Source organism: Propithecus coquereli, unplaced genomic scaffold (genome assembly GCF_000956105.1).
Source record: "Propithecus coquereli isolate 6110/MARCELLA unplaced genomic scaffold, Pcoq_1.0 Scaffold178, whole genome shotgun sequence".
NCBI lineage: Eukaryota > Metazoa > Chordata > Mammalia > Primates > Indriidae > Propithecus > Propithecus coquereli.
Window position 1 is genome coordinate 2,076,735 of NW_012142523.1, and position 18,127 is coordinate 2,094,861.

Consider the following 18,127-nt stretch of genomic DNA (forward strand, 5'->3'; position numbering starts at 1 on the left):
CAGCAGTCATGTGGCCCAGCTCAGTGGGGAGCAGAAAATGGCTCTCCCTGACTCCATGGTCACTGTCCTGCACCCTCTGTGTACTCAGCATGTTATAACTAGGTACTATCTAACTAGGTACTATCTAACTAGATAGTAAGGCAGGACAAGAAGTGCCTCTGGCTTTCAAAAAGCCTACAGCCTGGCATGGGTCACGAAGACATGTGGTAGACCAAAAGGCCTCGAGCCCCACTGATTTGAAATGCTGCCTTCATTGTGTACTAAATTCTCCAATGTATACAAGACTGTTCTAGACTGTGTTCTGTTCTACCACTGTCTCTTCTTGCTGTAGTATCATGATTTAAAAACTATAACTTTATTAAAAAATTTTGGCTGGGCACAGTGGCTCACACCTATAATCCGAGGACTTTGGGAGGATCACTTGAGGCCAGGAGTTCAAGACCAGCCTGGGCAACATAGCAAGACACCATCTCTAAAAAAAAAAAAATTAGCCAGGAGTGGTGGCATGCACCAGTAGTCTCAGCAACTTGGGAGGCCAAAGCAGGAGGATCCTTTGAGCCCAGGAGGTTGAGGCTGCAGTGAGTTATGACACCACTACACTGAAGCAACAGAGTAAGTAAGCAACAGAGTAAGTAAACAAAACAAAACAAAAAATACAAAAAAACAAAAACCAAAACCAAAAAACCCTTTTGATATCTGGTAGAGGAAGTCCTCTGTCTTTTTTTTTCAAGAATGTCTTGACTGTTCTTGTACAATTACTGTTCCAGATGAACTTCTGAATTAGCTTGTGAGTAAGTAACACAGCTACTGAATCTTGTTGAGCACTCTTGTTCACACCAGGCGCTGGGCAGTCTGAGGAGCCAGGCACTCAGCCCTTGCCCTTGGGAGCTCACAAACTAGATTCTAAGTGTAACCAAACAGGAAGCCTACAGCATCAACAGGAATCTCTTGCTATGGGTAACAAGAATCAAAGGAGTGAAGAGTTCAGATAGATGTAAGTGCTATGACTTCCATCGTTCCTTGGGACTGGGAAAGTCAGGGGAGGCTCAACAGAGGAGGTGACATTATACTGGACTATGATGGATGAACAGAAGATTGCTGGTGTAGAAGAGGTGTTTTGAGTTGAGGAAGTCAGAGAAAGCTTCTTGGAGAAGGAGACACATTTCACTTGAGAGGTAAGAGTTGGCTGGGTTCAAAGGACAGGATGAAGGGAAGGATCGCCTGAGCTGGAAAAGTTGAAAAAAGGCTGAAGACATTTTAGCTACCTTTTGAGTTGAAGGAATCAGAGAAGATGCCTGGAAGAGACAATTAAATACAAAGGATCGTATTACAAACGTAATACGAGGAGATGACATTTGACCTGGGATTCGAGGAATTAGGGAGCAGTTAACCAGGCAGAGGAGAGGAGAGGCACCGCCAAGTTGAGGCAGTGACAGAAAAGGCGTCCCAGAGCAAATGCCCGTTCTCTAAGACCTAAGATGCAGGATCCAAGGGTCTCACCCGCGGGGACTCTCGGTATTCGAGGTGGCAGCCCTGCGGTGCCGGTTTCCCAGCTTGTGGCAGACAGAGACAGCCCCTCCGAGAGGACTGCGGCGCAGGTTTGCGGAGCCTGCCGTCTGAGCTGAATGCTTTATGCCGGAATCGACCAATGGGATGGCGGCAATCGGTTGTCAGGGCTACGGAGCGGGAGAGCGAGCGGAGGCGGGCCTTGGGCGCCGGGGGCGGGGCCTGGGCGGGGCTTATATAAGCCGGCAGCGGGCAGAAGGCGGGGCGTGGGGTCGGTGGCTGCTAGGCGGGCGGGGCGCAGGCCGCAGGGCCCGAGCCCGGGGGAGCGAGCGAGCGAGCGGAGGTGCCGAGGATCTGATTCACTCGCTTAGGAGACCTATGGGCCGAAGCCGTGTAAATGCGTTTTAAGGCGAGTGCGGGGAGTGGCTTGGGGAGCCTCGGGGAGCGGTCGCCCTCGGCTCCGATGCTGACCTGTACCCTGGCCCCTCTTGCCTCCTCTCAGCAGGGGCCTCGGCTCCGCAACTGCCACTCCTCCTCGGGGTGTTGCACAAGTTTCGAGGTCACCGGCGACCCCCCCTAGCAGCACGCCTGGCTCTAGCCCCCGCGAAGGAGGACGGGGCTTGGTAAGGGGACCTGGGGCGGGGAGGGTGCAGGACATTGGCCCGGCATTCAGAAGGGGTCACTGGACAGAAAGAACCTCGGTCATCTGTCCCCTCAGGGCAGCCCGCAGCCACCTACCGCCGTGTGGAGCCCCGTGCACGCTTAGAATGCTAGCACGTCAGGATCAGTCCGGCTCCCATTTACAAACGGGGAAACTGAGACTCGGAGAGGGGTTGGAGTGTACCCAAGGTCACGCAGCTGAGAGCAGACGCAAACTTTAGCTCCTGCTCTCCGGCTGAGACCCCTTGGCGTGGCCACTGGCAACCTCTCCAGGTGGGCGTGGTCAGGACTGGGGGCGCCCTGGAAACTTACCCACCCAAGCTTCTCAGATTTCCTGCTCCCCCTCTCTCATTCTTTCCCTCTTTCCTAAAACTCAGAATTTCAGGACTGGAAAAGATCTCCAAAACAACCCATCCATTTTACAGATGGGACAACTGAGTGAGGCTCGGAGAGGCGGTGACATCTGGGCATCCTTGTCCTAGTTTAGAATCCAGGATTAGAGACCTTCTCCACCCTTCCTAGTGAACCTAAGCTCCCAGGCTTGTGCTGGGGGACTGGACTGGGAGCCCTGGCCTGGGGAGGCGAGGGGCGCACCAGATCTGTCCTGCCAGCTGTCCCCTTCATCTCCCCCGCAGTGTGTTGCATACTTTCTAAGCGGCGGCTGCAGCAGCGGCTCCATCCAGCCCATCAGCTCCTCCAAGGCATGGCTGGCTACCTGAGTGAATCGGACTTTGTGATGGTGGAGGAGGGCTTCAACACCCGAGACCTGCTGGAGGAGCTCACTCTGGGGGCCTCACAGGCCACCACGGTGAGGGGCTGGGAGTGTGGTGGGTCCCTTGTTCCCTGTGCAGGCCAGCTGCCTCCTCTGGAAGTTGCCCCGAAGGCCCTCATCTTATGCTTTCAGTTATTTGGAATGCAGTCCTTGCTGTTTGCAAGAGACAGGTTCATTTTATCCCCAGTTCCTGGTCCTTGCCCCCAAACCTGCCCCTCCTATGTTCTCTGCCTTGATGAACAGCACCACCATCATCTCCCCAGCCTTGCAGGCCAGAAGCCTGGGAGTCCTCTCCTCCCACCCCGTCTCCCTCACCTCCCACATCTAGACATCACCACGCTCTGTGAACTCTGCCTCCATAAATAACCCTCCAGTGTGCTCACGTAGAGTCTCACTTTGTGGTTCAGTCCTCACCTCTCTAAAGCCCCCCGACCTCCTCCCTGTCTCATCCCACCCCCTCCAACTCTGTCACAGTCCTGCTCAAAATCAGAATTCTTTGGCAATTCCTGGTTGCCTACAGGATGAAGTCAGAACTTCCCTGCCTCCATAGCCCCGATTCCAGCTTTTCCCACAGTATATATTATGCTCCATCAGAGCTGAACTACTCTTTGAATTTCCCAGTGATACCAATGCCATACACTCCATTCCCATGCCTTTGTCTATGCTGTTCCCTCTGCCTGGAATGTTATTCTCTCAGCCTCTCTCCCCTTTACTCATTTCTAGCCATGCCTTACTTCTCATCAGTGTTGCCTTTTCCTGATTGCCCCAGGCAGATTTTGTATTTTCTTTTTCCTGGGCCACCCACTGTACTTTGTAGAAACTCCCATCTAGCATTTATTGCATGGACTCGTAATTACTTAAGGAGTTCATTCTCTTCCATACCCAAACCCCTGCAGGACTAGAGTCCTGTTTGGTCATCTCTGTTCATTAGCATAATGTTTGGCACCAAGTGGGTGTCAGCAAAAAATGGTGTATAGAAGGGAAACTGAGTCCCAGGGAAAGTTTAAGCAATATGGTCTCTCACCCACAGCCTCATACTTGTTCAGCTTTCAGCAAATCTGACGACCAGTTGTCCACAGGCATAGGTGGCAGTGGCAGCGGGATTTCCTCGGCTTCATTGAGCACCTACAGTAGGCCGTAGGCCATAGCTTCTGCCTTCAAGGAATTCGCCCTTCTCTGGACTGGACAGATGTATATATAGTTCTGATACTTTGGAAGCACATGTAAAATGCTTCCTAAGGGAAGGTGGCATTTGAGCTGAAACTTGAAGGTGGATTAGTATTTTACCAGACACAGCGGGGGAAACGTATTCTACACAGAGGGCATGGTGGGAACAAAAGCTCGGAGGTGGCAAATGATTCAGCCTACTCTGGAGTCTTAGCTGCATTGAGGGGAGGGACTGGAGCAGGGTCACAGAGCCCTGGATGCCAGGCTGAGGAGTTTGCCTTCTGTCCTATGGATTTGGGGAGCCCCCGCAACTTTACAGCGGGGTAGCTTTGTGACCACAGCTGAGCTGGGGCAGGTACTTGGAAGGACCAGGGACTGCATGCACAGCAAGGGAGCCGAGTGGGGTCTCACATTCATCTACCTCTCGTCACACAGGGCGAGGTTGCTGCCTTCTTCGTGGCGGACCTGGGTGCCGTCGTGAGGAGGCACTTCTGCTTTCTGAAGTGCCTTCCGCGAGTCCGGCCCTTTTACACTGTCAAGTGCAACAGCAGTCCCGGTGTGCTGAAGGTCCTGGCCGAGCTGGGGCTGGGCTTCAGCTGTGCCAACAAGGTGAGCCCCCGCCCCTACCGTGCACTGACCCTCGATGCCTACTGAACACACACATGGCAGGGCTGGTACGGGTGGGCTCTGGGAGTCCTACAGGAGTGACCTGTAGTTGGCCCACTCTGGGAGGGTCACCTACTCAGGAGGGGGCTCAAGGGATGAGGGAGGGAGAAACGAGAAACGAGCATGGAATTTGTTAGACCTCAAGTTCCAAATTGGAACCTATGTGTTACTGGGTAGATGGGTCACCTCTTTAACGGTGATTTTCAATTTTTTTGTGTGTAGAGCTCTATGTGCTATTCTTACAACTAAAACAAAACAGTAACACCTCCATATTGTTGGGTTTATTTTCTTATTTCTTTTGTAATCTTAATAATGTATGGCCGTGCATTTTCCTAACGAATCCTTTTAGAGTTTTGTTGTTGTTGCCACCAATTCTACTGTCTTTCTAATGTGATTTCTGCCATCTTAATTCCCTCCTACTCTCTTTAGGTTAACTTTGCTTATATACTGTCCTTCAGTATTCACTGAACTCCGACAATGTCACTGTGCTAGATGGAGCTGGCAATACAGCACTGGGCAAGGCAGACTCTGTTGTCCTTGAGCTGAATGCTTAGCTCATCTATTTTCATTCTGTTCTTATTAGGTAAAAGCCTTTAAGCTATAAAGTTTCTTCAGAGTGGAGCTTTGAAACTGTCTCATTTATTCATTCAGCAAATATTTATTAAGCACCTCCTCTGGGGCCAAGTACCATTCTAGGTGGGGATTTAGCAGAGAACAAAACAAAACAACAAAAGCTCTTCCTTCATGGAGGTTGCTTTCAAAAAAAATAAACAAATTAAGCAATGAAAATGTATAGTATTTTAGGTGTTAAGTGCCATGGAGAAAAAGCAGGAAAGGGAAGTAGGGAATGTTGGGAGACAGGATCGCACTTTTATAATAGTTTGGCCAGGGAAGGCTTCCCTGAGATTTGAATATGGACTTGAAGAGCTAAGAGATCAAGTCAGGCTGATAACCAGGGGAAGAACATTCCAGGCAGAAGGAACAGCAAGTGCAAAGGCCCTGAGGTGGGGGCAAGCCTGGTCCGCATTTGTTTGTGATATTGTCATTACCATCATTTTCTGGATACTTAGTAATGGGTGTTTTCGAGGGAACCCCTTTTGAATCCTGGTCAGCAATATGGCTGGGTGTTGTGAGGAGAGTTCTAGAAAGGGCTTCTGGAGGAGAAAGGAGGAGAGCTAGCCTGGGCACATGACAAGGCTGGAGCCATTCCAGGTTGGGGAGAGGCATGCGCCAGGGCAGGATGGTCAGAAGGAGCAGATTAACCTGCATAGGGCACCAAATGTCAGTGCTATAGTAGATGAGGTGCTCTGTCTTGTCTTTGCGTTGGTTCTTGCTTGGCACACCATGTTTTGTGCATGTCTTACACAAAGTCCTGTGAGGTACATGGGGGGAGACATTGCTACTTTACGGTCGAGCAACCTGAGGGTCCACCTGCACGTGGCTGTGGGGGGCAGAGCCAGGACTCTCCCTGCTCCCTTCTGCAGCAGCGCGTCAGGCCTCCATGTGGGTGAGAAGGAACACGATCCTTCTCGGTGGCCTGGGTCTAGGGGTGAAGAATAGGACCAAACGCCCCTGATGAGAGTCCTCTGCTTCAGGAAACCCAGCGGGGAGGCACTGGGTCCCCTAGCCTTGGGGGCTGGCCTCCCGAGGGCAGAGTTGTGGGGTGTCAGGGTTTAGGAAGACCTTGAAGACGGGGACTGGGGAGACATCTACCATTGGCTGAGTCGTGCCAGGTGCTTTGCCAAGCGTGTTCCATACATGATCTCGTTTCATTCCCACAAAAACCCTGTGAGATATTATTTTTCACTGGAATTCTGACGATAGCCTGGTGAGGACACATTTAACAGATAAAGAAATGGAGCACAGAGGTTGTGCACCAGGGTCACTTGCTGGGAGGTGGCAGCTTGAGTCTAGTAGCAACCTGGTCTCAGCCTCTATCGCTACCATTGTTTCCATTCCTCACAGAGGGACGGCTGAGCTGGGACTTGGAGGTGATGAATGCCCTCCGCTAACTGCAAGGGCAGAGAGGCCTAAGCCCCCTCCGTGTGGCGGATCATGCAGACTCTCCCGTGCACTTACTGAGAGGTGGTGCCCAGCACTTACAGCTTTTCTCGGAAGGCGGAGGCTGCCCTCTGCTGGTCAGCTCTAGTGGGTGGCCATGTCCAACAGCACCGTGCCTTAGTGGACACTGACCGAGGGCCCAGCACGAGCTAGGGCTCGATGTACGACAGATGCACATTGGACGGGCGCCAGGGCCAGGGGCACAGGCCACCTGGCCACCTTCCCAAGGACCTGGTGTCATCCCTTCTGTCCCTTCCCTTCCCCTCTCTTTGTCTCCCTCAGCATCCTCCCATCTTAAACAGCCTCGCCTGGACACCACACCCTCTTCCAGCCCGGTCCCTCTCTCCCTCTTTGTGGCTAAACTCAACAGAGTTGTCTACACTTGTGTGTCTGTCCTCGTTGTTTCTTTTCCTCAGCACCTGGTCCTGAAGCCATTGTGTCCTGGCCTCCACACTCTCTCCCCCAAAGAATTTCCTCTTACCAAGGTCCCCAGTGATCTTCAGAATCCAATGAGCACTTTAAACGTAAATTGTGGAATTATTCAAATAATACGTTGACTCATTCACCCAAAAAGAAAGTAGGACATCAGCTTTATGTCTCCATAGATAATCACTATTATGGGTTTAGTAGATATATAGTATTTAAAAATACCTACATAAATGTTCTACCGAAAATATATAAAATATGTGGTGATTTTTTTGTAGCAAAATATAAAAGCCGTTTATGTGGCATGTACTGTTCCACAACAGCTTTAAACTCAGCAGGTTCTGAAGATCTGTCCATGTTGATGCATTTAGACCCAGTCTGGGGGACACTTATTACCTCTTATCATCTGACCTCTCCACAACATTCAGCACAGCAACATATTCCTTTTAAAAAATACTCAACGATAACATATACTCCTACTTTAAAGACTTCAGAAGCATATAAGATAAGAGCAAATGCTGCTCTACCTGCTGTGCCCCCATCGGGCACTCGTGACAGTTGAGGCAGCTCCTTCCAGCCCGATGCAAGCTGTGAGACAAGGTTTGCTTTTACAGGAATGGCGTTATAATCTGCCTGTTGTTCTCCCTCTACTGGACACGCTCTCCCTCCTCACCTCTGCAGGTCCCGGGAGCTGGTTCGTCCTGTCTTCTACTGCTCTCTAAATGGCAGCATTCCTCTGAATTCTGTCTCAGGCCTCCCTCTCTTTTAAATCTCTTTCTTGTTAGGGAATTTCTTCTCCTCCCATGGCTTTAAATGCCATCAGTACGCCACCACCTCCCACGATTTAGTCTCCAGCCCAGACCTGTATATCCAGCTGATGTGATACCAGAAGATGCTTGGAACCCAGTGTGTTCAAATGCACACCTGATCTCCCCCCTCCCTCCATCTGCTGGGTGTGGGGATGCCCTCAGACATCCTCTCCCCTCATCCCCACATGCAACCCATCACCCAGAACTCATCTTCCTACCTTTCCAGAGCTGGCTCTGTCATCTCTCCCAGGACAATTGTGACAGCCACTAACCAGTGACCGGAATCCCCTCGGGCCCTCCTTCGGGTAGCCAGAGTGACAGGCATTTAGACCTTGTATTTAAAATGTAAATCTGACCACATCGTTTCCCTTGCTGATATCCTTCAAACTCTTTCCCATCACACGCATGGCGAAACATAAATCCATATGCAGCCTTCCTGGTTTCCTGGGTGGCTCTGCCACTTCCCTCTGGCCTCGTCTTCCCCACTGCACTTACCCTGCTCGAGCCACTCCAGCATTCTCTGTTCCTTGGTCAGGCTGAGCACCTTCTTGCCTCAGGACCTCTGCACAGGCCGCTTCCTCCACGGGGAGCATTCTTACGTTCTTTCCTTCCCTCTTGGCCCTGCGGGGCTCAGCTTAAATTTCTGACCCTCAGAACGGCTGTCCTTCGCCCCTCACACCCAGGTCTCCCTGTCCCACATCCTCTTGCAGCCTGTACCTTTTCTTCACGGCTCTTGACCATTTGTAATTCCATCATTATTCAGTGTTCATTTGGGACTGCCTGTCTTCCCCACCAGCCTGAAAGCTCCATGGGGTCAGAGACCCTGTCTGCTTTGTTCACCACTTGTTTTCGCTAGCTAGCACCTCTCACAGAGCCTGGCAACTCAATTGATGCTCAATAGATACCTGTCAGTGCAGCACTGAGGTCGTATTCCCCGTTCGAGCACTGTGGTTAAGAGCTGGTGTGCACAGGCTCGATGGAATCCCAGCTGTGCCACTTACAAGCTGTGTGACTTTGGACAAGTCACTTAGCCTCTCTGAACTTATGTTTCCTACTTCATAAGATTGTTATGAAGATTAAGTGGGAATATATATAAAATATTTAATGCAGTGGCTGGCATAGAATAAACCTTCAGTGAATGACTACACGTGTTTAAATATTTATAATGAAAGCTAAATCACAGGTCCCCGAAGTGCTACCATTGCCTCTGCCTCTCACCGCACATGGTGGGGCAGGGAGCAAAAACACATTTTCACATCCTCACATTTGGGGTGGTGGCTCATCTGCCTCTGGGAAGCCAGCTGTGATGGCAGCAGCTCCAGCTCTGGAGCCAGACCTCTGTGTCCCACTCTGCGTGGCTGTGTCACCACAGATGGGTGGATCTCTCTGAACTCAATTTTGCCCTTTCTACAACGTGGCCAATACATATTTCATAGCATAGTTATAGGGATTATATGAAATAATGCATATAAATACCTAATGCTGAAAAGTTGCTAAATTAAAATTAGAGTCTTATTGCAAGACGGATGGCTAAAAATGGCTCTTAAGTCTCCTACCATCTTCCAAAACTGGCTCTCTCGTGACTTTTTTCCTTTATTCGTGGAAAGTCAGACTTGAGTTTGAAAGTTGGTTCTGCCATCCACTTGCTATGTAGTCTCTTTGAGCATCGGTTTCCTTCTCTGTAGTAGAGAGCTAATAGCCATCGGAATGGCTTATTGTTAGGATTAAATAAAATAGTGAACTAAATCAGGTTGGCAGGCTGAGCACGGTGGCTCATGCCTGTAATCCTAGCACTGTGGGAGGCTGAGGTGGGAGGATCACTTGAGGTCAGGACTTCGAGACCAGCCTTAGCAACATAGTGAGACCCCATCTCTACAAAAAAATTAAAAAATTAGTCTGTATCATGAATGCAGCAATCAGGTGGAGCCACGTTAAGGTGAGCAGGATGGGGCGCTGCAGGGACAGGGCTGAGCCAGCACACCCAGCACTGGGCCACCACACAGTGGGCCTTTGGACTCGGGTGATCCCTGCCTAAAAGACCCTTGGTCTGGTGGACTTTCTAATATACCAGTAGTATTCTTATTTACTTATTTATTAAGTTGGCAAATAAAAATTGTATATATTTATAGTGTGCAACATGCTGTTTTGGCATATGTCTATGTATACATTTTGGAATGGTTAAATCAAGCCGGCATACATATTAATTCACACAGCATTTTTTTTTGTGGGGAGAACACCTAAAATCTACTCTCTTAGCAATTTCTAGGTATACAATATACATTGTTATTAACTGTGGTCACTATGATGTACAATAGATCTCTTGAACTTAATCCTCCTCACTAAAACTTCCTATCCTTTGACCAACATCTTCCCATTCTCCCCTCCCCCAGCCCCTGGTAACCACCATTCTACCCCCCGCTTCTCTCAGTTTGACTTTTTTCGATTCCACATATAAGTGTCTTTCTGTGCTTGGCTTATGTCACTTAACATCACGTCCTCCAGGTTCTTCCATGTTTTCACAAATGACAGGGTTTCCTTTTCTTAAAGGTGGAATAATATGCCATTGTGCACACACACCACATTTTCTTTATCTACTCATCGTGGCTATTGTGAATAACGCTGCCCGGAACATGGCAGTGCAGATATCTCTTCTACACACTGATTTCATTCCTTTGGATATGTACCCAGTATGGGACTGCTGGATCATATGGTAGTTCTATTTTTAGTTTTTTGAGGAACCTCCATACTGTTTTCCAAGTAACATTCTTTTAAACATTTAAATCTGCAAGGAAAATGTTTCAGAAGCCTGTTGTAAGGGCTACCATGAGTCCATGGGTGCCTTCGTGTGAATTAGAAAATGTACCCCTTCCTTCTGACACTTAATCGTTATAATAAATATTCTGATTGTGTTAGAATGAGGGAGGCAGGGTTTACCCAGCAGAGGCCCTGGTACCTCCTTACCACCACCTTTGGGACCCACAGGCAGAGATGGAGTTGGTCCAGCGTATTGGGGTCCCTGCCAGTAAAGTCATCTACACCAAGCCCTGCAAGCAAATCGCACAGATCAAGTATGCTGCCAAGCATGGGATCCGGCTGCTGAGCTTTGACAACGAGATGGAGCTGGCAAAGGTGGTAAAGAGCCACCCCAGTGCTCAGTAAGCTGGAACCACTCGTGTGGGGAGGTTGGGCAGGCGGGTGAGGGTGGAGGGGGTGGATGAGTGGGACTGGGGCAGAGGACCCTGCCCTGGCCCTGGCCACAGTCTCAGGAGGTTGGGGCAGGTCCTCCTGGACTAGGCCCATGGTATTATGGAGATCAAAGTCACAGGCTTGAGAGAGCCAGAGGGAGTGGTCAGGAAAGTTTCATGGAGGAGGTCACATTTGAAGTGGTCCTTAGGAAGGAATAGAATTTGGGGGGTGGGGCATAAAGAGTGACCTGCATAAGCAAATGCAGACCCTAATAGCATGGGGTGTTCAAGGGACAAGCAGAAGTTTGGTGTGGCTGGAACATGCCATGTGAAAGGAGTGAAGGAGACAGTGAATGACACTGGTCACAGGGCAGGGACTTTGGAAGGGGTCAGGGCTGGCTTGGCTTTTACACAGTTAATGGACACCCTGCAGATTTCAGGGAGGGGCCTTGGGGTGAAAGGAAGCCAGGTGGTGGATCACTCTGGTTCACCCAAAGCAGCTTCCATCATCATATTGGGGTTCTTCCTTAAGACTGTTTAAAAATGGCTCCTCTCATACCTGAAAAGTTGAAAACTCTGACTGGTGTAGAGGCTGATTTGGAGGGATTGGAGCTGCCCAGGGGAGAGTCGGTGAGGTCTGGACCAGGACAGGGGCTGCAGGGATGGGCCCAGGGACGTTTAGGCAGTGGATTGGACAGGACTTGGAGGTTGATTGGCTGTGCAGGGAGAGGAGGGGGTCAGGGAGCCTGCGGGGTTGGCAGCTCTGAGCCATGCAGTTCATAGCCCTTGATTCAGAGAGGGCTGGTTGGCGTGGGGAGGCAGGTTTACCCAGCAGAGTTGCACTGCGTATCTCATCAGAATGGTTCTGTGCATTGCCACCGATGACTTCCACTCCCGGAGCCGCCTGAGCCTCAAGTTTGGAGCGTCACTGAAATCCTGCAGACACCTGCTGGAAAATGCCAAGAGGAGCCACGCGGAGGTGGTGGGTGTGAGGTGAGCACTGGGAACCCCTGCCATTCCCACCCACGCCAGCCCACTGCCTTTTTCCTGGGAATGAATCAGTTCTGTATGGGACCTTCCCCAGGGCCTCCAACGAGGGCCTGTCCTTGGGCCTGGAATTCTGCCATTTGAGAATTTCCTCTGTTTGGAAAGAAGGTTTAGAATGGCTCCCACCCCCATGGTCTCTAGCAGGTCTTGTCCCAGCAAGCTCTACCCAGGGCTCTGGAGTTGAGGGAGTTTTCCCAGCCTGTAGGACAAGGGCTGTGCAGCCACATCCTTGATGTGCCTCTTTTCTTACGGGGACACGGAAGAAATAATAATAATGACCTACTATATAGCTTCATTTCTTCTGTATTCAGGATGTGTCAGGCACTGTGCTAAGTGCTTCACGTACATTATCTCACTGCCTAGTGTGGCCTGGGTCTTATCCTCACATTGTAGGTGGGGAAACTAAAACAAGGCAGGCTGAGTACTTTGCTAAGGCCGCACTGCTGAGACATAACCAGGTCTGGCCAAGTTTCAGGCCCTGGTTCTCATTCCAGAAGGTTCATCTCCAGGGGCAGCGTGGAGGGATGAAAGGAGTACCAAGTACCGAGAGACCTTGGATCCAGCCTCCTGTCCCCTCCTCACTTGCCATGTGGCCTTTGAAAACCCATTTAATGTTTCAGGCTCTCCGTTACTGCATCTGTAAAATGGGCACAGTGTCCCATGTGCCTGCCCAAGGTCACTCCTGGCTGGGGCTGAGGTGGTGGCACCCAGAACCCTGCATGTAAGCTAAGGCTCTTCCTCCCTTCTCAGTTTTCACATTGGCAGTGGCTGTCCCGACCCTCAAGCCTACGCTCGGTCCATCGCAGACGCCCGGCTTGTGTTTGAAATGGGCACTGAGCTGGGCCACAGGATGCACATCCTGGACCTTGGTGGCGGCTTTCCTGGCATGGAGGGGGACAAAGTGAGATTCGAAGAGGTAAGCCTGGAGCCAGGAGTATGGCGCTCTGTGGCTGTGGGGGGTGGGGGTGGAGGGTGTGATGCTCACAGGAAGCCCACTGGGAGTGTGGCTGTGCTTGGGGCTTGCCCTGTGCTACGCTACGCTGAGCAGGCGAGGCTCAGAGGTTACAGCACCTCCTGAGTCCACAGCAGGGCTGGCCACACACCTGGCTCTACTTGAGGCTCAACCAGGATATATTTGCATAAGTCATAAAGCCCTTTAAGGGTCTGGGTATGTCTATTCCCAGACAGGAAATCAGGTGAGGAGGCAGGGGAAGGAAAAATGAATTTCGGTCCACTCCCAGCTCAGTTCTTTCTCTCCCATTCTGTCTCCTTCCCACCTGAGAGTTGAAGTCAAGAAAAATGTGTCCCAGCAATTTCTATTCAAACCACTAGAGGTCGCTTCCCCTTAGAAAGAACCTCCTTCTGGAATATTCATACCCAGGAATTGACCCTAATGAAATTTGGATGGACATGAAGAATTCGCCTCAAAGATAACTGTTGCCACTTTGTTCATAACAGAAGTCCAGTGACTTCCCTGGTCCACATAATACTCAGGATTGGTTAAATTATGATTCATTCTTGTGATGGTAACATTTATTTACGTGGGGAGGTCATTCACAATCTATTGATTAAAACAGGCTATAAAAACATACATAGAGACTTATTGTGTTTATAATAAAAAATAGTGTTTGTATAAAAATAATTAAAGGAGCTACTCCAAAGAGTTAACAATGATTAGGTTCATCTGGGTGATAAAATTAGGGGTCACTTTCATCTTATTTTCCTTTTCTATATTTTCCGAAGTTTCTGTAACCAAATATATTACAATTGACTCTTGAACAATGTGGGGCTTAGGGGTACCCACCCCCAGTACAGTCAAAAATCTGTGTATAACTTTTGACTCCCCCAAGACTTGACTACGAATAGCCCAGTGTTGACTGGAAGCGTACTGACAACATAAACAGTTGGTTAACACATATTTTGATGTTATTTGTATTATATACTGTATTCTCACAATAAAGTAAACTAGAGAAAAGAAAATATTAATATTAGGAAAATCATAAGGAAAATATATTTACAGTTCATTTAGTGGAAGTGGATCATCATGAAGGTCTTCATCCTCATCGTCTTAACGCTGAGTAGGCGGAGGAGGAGGAGCAGGAGGAGGGGTTGATCTTGCTGTCTCAGGCTTGGCAGAACTGGAAGAAAATCTGTGTATAAGTGGACCCACACAGTTCAAGCTTGTGTTGTTCAAGGGTCAGTTGTATTTAACAAATTGGCTATCTATGAAAGAAAGATCCACATCAGGGCTTCTGCAATCTGAGTACCAAGTGTGAGATGAAGTGTGTCTCTTCCCATTGTGGGAGCAACGTACAGAAGCATGAGGGTCTCGACCCAGCTCTGCCTCCCTCCTACCTTCTTGGTCAGTGGTTTGCAGTTACCAGCTGTGGCCTTAGCAGCTGCCAAGTCCTTCTTCCTGAAATCAAAGAAGCTTTCAAGATAGATTTGGAGCTGTAGCGAGTCTTTAGCATAACCCCCACATTTCAAACACATGACCGTCCCCCACTCCACTCCCACCAGATTGCTTCTGTGATCAACTCAGCCTTGGACCTGTACTTCCCAGAGGGCTGTGGCGTGGACATCCTTGCTGAGCTGGGTCGCTACTACGTGACCTCGGCCTTCACTGTGGCAGTCGGCATCGTAGCCAAGAAGGAGGTTCTTCTGGACCAGCCCGGCAGGGAGGGTAGGTGCCAGATGGGCAGCAGAGCCCCATTCTCCCCTGAAGCTGGGGACATTTGCTGGCCAAGCAGCGTCTGGTTTTAGACTCAGTGGCAGGGGGTGAGGGAATCTGGAGAATGGGTCTTTGCTTTAGGGAAACTTACAATCAAATCCCCTCACCCCAAGACACTTATTTAGAATCTCCTTTCCTAGGTGTGTTCATATTTTGTGATGATTGAGATCAAAACAACCTTAGGGAGAATAGATACTTTATTGATCCCATTTTACGGATGAAGAAACTGAAAGCCAAAGAGAATACAAGTGAATTGCCTAATAGCTAGTAAGAGGTAAAGCCTGCATTTGACCCCATGTCTGTCTCCAAAATACAGGCTCTTACTCACCTTACTGCTTCTCATAATGTAATGAAAATAATTAATGACAACTAATGGTTGTTTAAGTCTACTCTATAGATGACAGAACACAGGCAGGGAGAGGTTGAGTCACTAGCCCAGGGTCACGCAGCTGACAAGGGGCAGTGCTGGGACTCAAGTTCATGTCGGGCTGACTTGGTTCAGAGCTCCTGGGCCCACATTGCTAACATCAAAGCTCTCCCGTGCCCTTCCAGATAGATCAGTCTTCCCAGCGTCCCTGTGAATAAGAGGGGTGAGGGATTTTGATCTTGGGGCTTTGCTTTCTGCCCTGGGACCCTCAGACAGGAGGGCCTCAGGACTGTGTGCCCCTCTTCAGAGAGAATTCATGTGGAGGGGTGGCGGGCTCCAGGAAGAATGTCCTGTGTGCGTGCGTGCGTGCGTCCGTGTGTAGGAGATGGCATTCTTCTGGCTTCCTCTATAGACCTGGGGGTTGTCCCATCTAGTCCAACCAGGAGACCCAACTTCTCATTCCCGCTCCTCCACTGCCCTATCGTGTGCCTCTGAGCGAGTGGCTTAACCTCTTGGGGTCTCAAGTTTGGGTGGGCTGCTCTTCTGCCTTTGCTGGGACATCTAGGGGCTCAGATGCAGGCAGGGGAATGTGTTCTGTGCATGGTTGCTCAGTGGCAAGGGGGAGTGTTCCCAACACAGCAGTGAACCATATCACCAGGAGAATGGCTATTGGTGGCTCCTGTTGCAGGGCCCATTCCACGGCTGAGGAAGGGGCAGCCCTATTGCTTCATAGACCTGTCATCCTTGCTGAGCCTACCGTCACGCCAGCTCCCCACTATCACCCCCTCACACTGCTGCTTGTGCTGCCCTGACCCCTCCCCTCCCTGCAGAGGAAAACGGTTCCGCCCCCAAGACCATCGTGTACCACCTTGATGAGGGCGTGTATGGGATCTTCAACTCAGTCCTGTTTGACAACATCTGCCCTACCCCCATCCTGCAGAAGGTGAGCCTACCCCATGTGGGCCTGTTTTCGATTGTGTATGTTTTTTTCAATAACATTTGTTGTGTTTTTATTAAATTTTTAAACAGCAAAACACATTCATTGTAGAAAATAGACAAGGATGAAGAAGGTTACCTCCCATAATCCCACCACACAGAGATAGACTCTGTGAACATTATATTTATTTTCATTCTTTTAAAAATGTATTATTCTTTTTTTCATAAAGTTGGAAACATATTCTTTTATAACCTGCTTTTTTCATTTATATGGGGGGGGTAGCTATTTCCGTGCTATGAACTAATTTTTGAAAAGATGCTTTTTTTTTTTGAAAACATGCTTTTTGATGACTACATAGTATTTTAACCAATCTAACTCTAGCGGTTGGCCATTTGGTTTCCTGTTTTTGAGCACTGTGAATATATGTTGACATACATCTCTGATTACTGTCTGGGGTAAATTCCTAGAAGTAAAAATAAACAGTTCATGTGTAATGGGTTTTCGACATTAACAGGGGAGTAGGAATGGACAAAACATTCCTCTTAGGTGGTGGAGCCTGGCCTAGGGCCTCCAGCGGTGTTAAAGGGCATCTTTAAGAGGAGAAAGAAAACGAGACACACCATTATATTTTCCCATCTCTAGACCTTCGTTTGTGTGGCTCTTCCTGGAAGGAAACTTTCCGGAAAGTGGCTGGCCAGCACCTAGACCCTTGTGAGTGCTCAGTATGTTTTCCCTGCCTCCCCATACCACCCAGCGTCCAAGAGCGGATCAGATGGGTCTGGAAAGTCACCTCCTCTTTGTGGCTCTCCCTGCCGCCTACCCCACTGCAGGCAGAGGGAACCCTCCCCGCCCCAGGTGCCCAGGCGCGGTGGACCTGCGTGAAGGCCTCATTCCACAGTGAAGTATGGTTACATCCACTGGGCTGAGTAAACTTCCCTCATGTGCTGAAGAGTTCAGAGTTTTCTACTCTGACACACAGCATTGCCTGCATTCTTGTGGTAGCCCACATCCTACTACACGGAGAAGGGACCAGGCTGGCCTGTGCCAGCCAAGCCCAGGTTACAGAGCAGGCAGCAGCTGCTTCCCAGTTCCTCCTCCTCTTCCCGTTGCATGCCAGGTCTCGTCCACTCTCCATTCCCTTGTGGCTCCTCAGAAGAGCAGGACTATGGGCCCAGCCCACTACCATACCCCCTCCACCCCCAGGATCTCTACTTTGACTTATCTCGAGTTGGCATTCCTGACTTGGGCACCAGCATGTTACGGACTCTCTCTGTGGTCTGTGCTGTTCCTCCTTTGGATGATGCCGTGGTTTCTTCCTTTAGGCTGTCAATCACTTTCTGAGTCTGGCCACATAAGTGGGTCCAGGGTGGGGCCCACAGTCTGGTGGTGGAGACAGACATTGCGTAGATGACAACGTACATAATAAGTTAGTTCCAGTTGTGCTGGGAGTGTGTGGCATGGCTGGGGGTATCTGCACCTTCTATCCCAAGGAAGGTCCCCCTCACAAGTGGTTATGTTAGCTTTGCATCCCTGCTCTTCCCTCCCAGGGACTTTGTTTTTAGACCTCAGGTATCACAAATTGTACTAAATGTAATCCTTGGCTCAAGATATACTTCTTATCATTGTGCCACACTTGGCCCCTTCTTGTTTGTATTTTTTTTAATTCAACAAATATTTGAGCACCCACAATATAGGAAGCACCATGCCGAGGCCTGCAGAGGATAGTAGGTGAGTAAGAATTACCTGTGCTTTGGAGATACAGTACTGGTGGAGAGAAACGTGTGTGTGTGTAT

General features: G+C 49.6%; 1 protein-coding gene and 1 long non-coding RNA gene across 8 annotated transcripts in view; one reads left to right on the forward strand and one right to left on the reverse strand.

Annotated features, from left to right (window-relative positions):
- The first annotated feature begins 1,729 nt into the window (after positions 1–1,729).
- Positions 1,730–18,127, forward strand: part of AZIN2 (antizyme inhibitor 2) — a 32,718-nt gene continuing 16,320 nt past the window's right edge. The window contains exons 1-9 of one of the 7 annotated variants that reach the window (XM_012642223.1): positions 1,730–1,915; positions 2,012–2,129; positions 2,802–2,974; positions 4,541–4,714; positions 11,050–11,222; positions 12,111–12,245; positions 13,050–13,215; positions 14,820–14,982; positions 16,228–16,340. In XM_012642223.1, coding sequence (XP_012497677.1) covers positions 2,870–2,974; positions 4,541–4,714; positions 11,050–11,222; positions 12,111–12,245; positions 13,050–13,215; positions 14,820–14,982; positions 16,228–16,340 — 1,029 coding nt within the window. In that variant the 5' untranslated portion in view covers positions 1,730–1,915; positions 2,012–2,129; positions 2,802–2,869. Of the gene's footprint in view, positions 2,130–2,801; positions 2,975–4,540; positions 4,715–11,049; positions 11,223–12,074; positions 12,246–13,049; positions 13,216–14,819; positions 14,987–16,165; positions 16,341–18,127 lie in introns of those variants that run through there. The other 6 variants (XM_012642224.1, XM_012642226.1, XM_012642228.1 and 3 more) reach the window with 6 other exon arrangements.
- Positions 14,411–18,127, reverse strand: part of LOC105808653 — a 21,714-nt gene continuing 17,997 nt past the window's right edge. The window contains exon 3 of the long non-coding RNA XR_001137393.1: positions 14,411–14,437. This is a non-coding gene — a long non-coding RNA (uncharacterized LOC105808653). The remainder of the gene's footprint in view (positions 14,438–18,127) is intronic.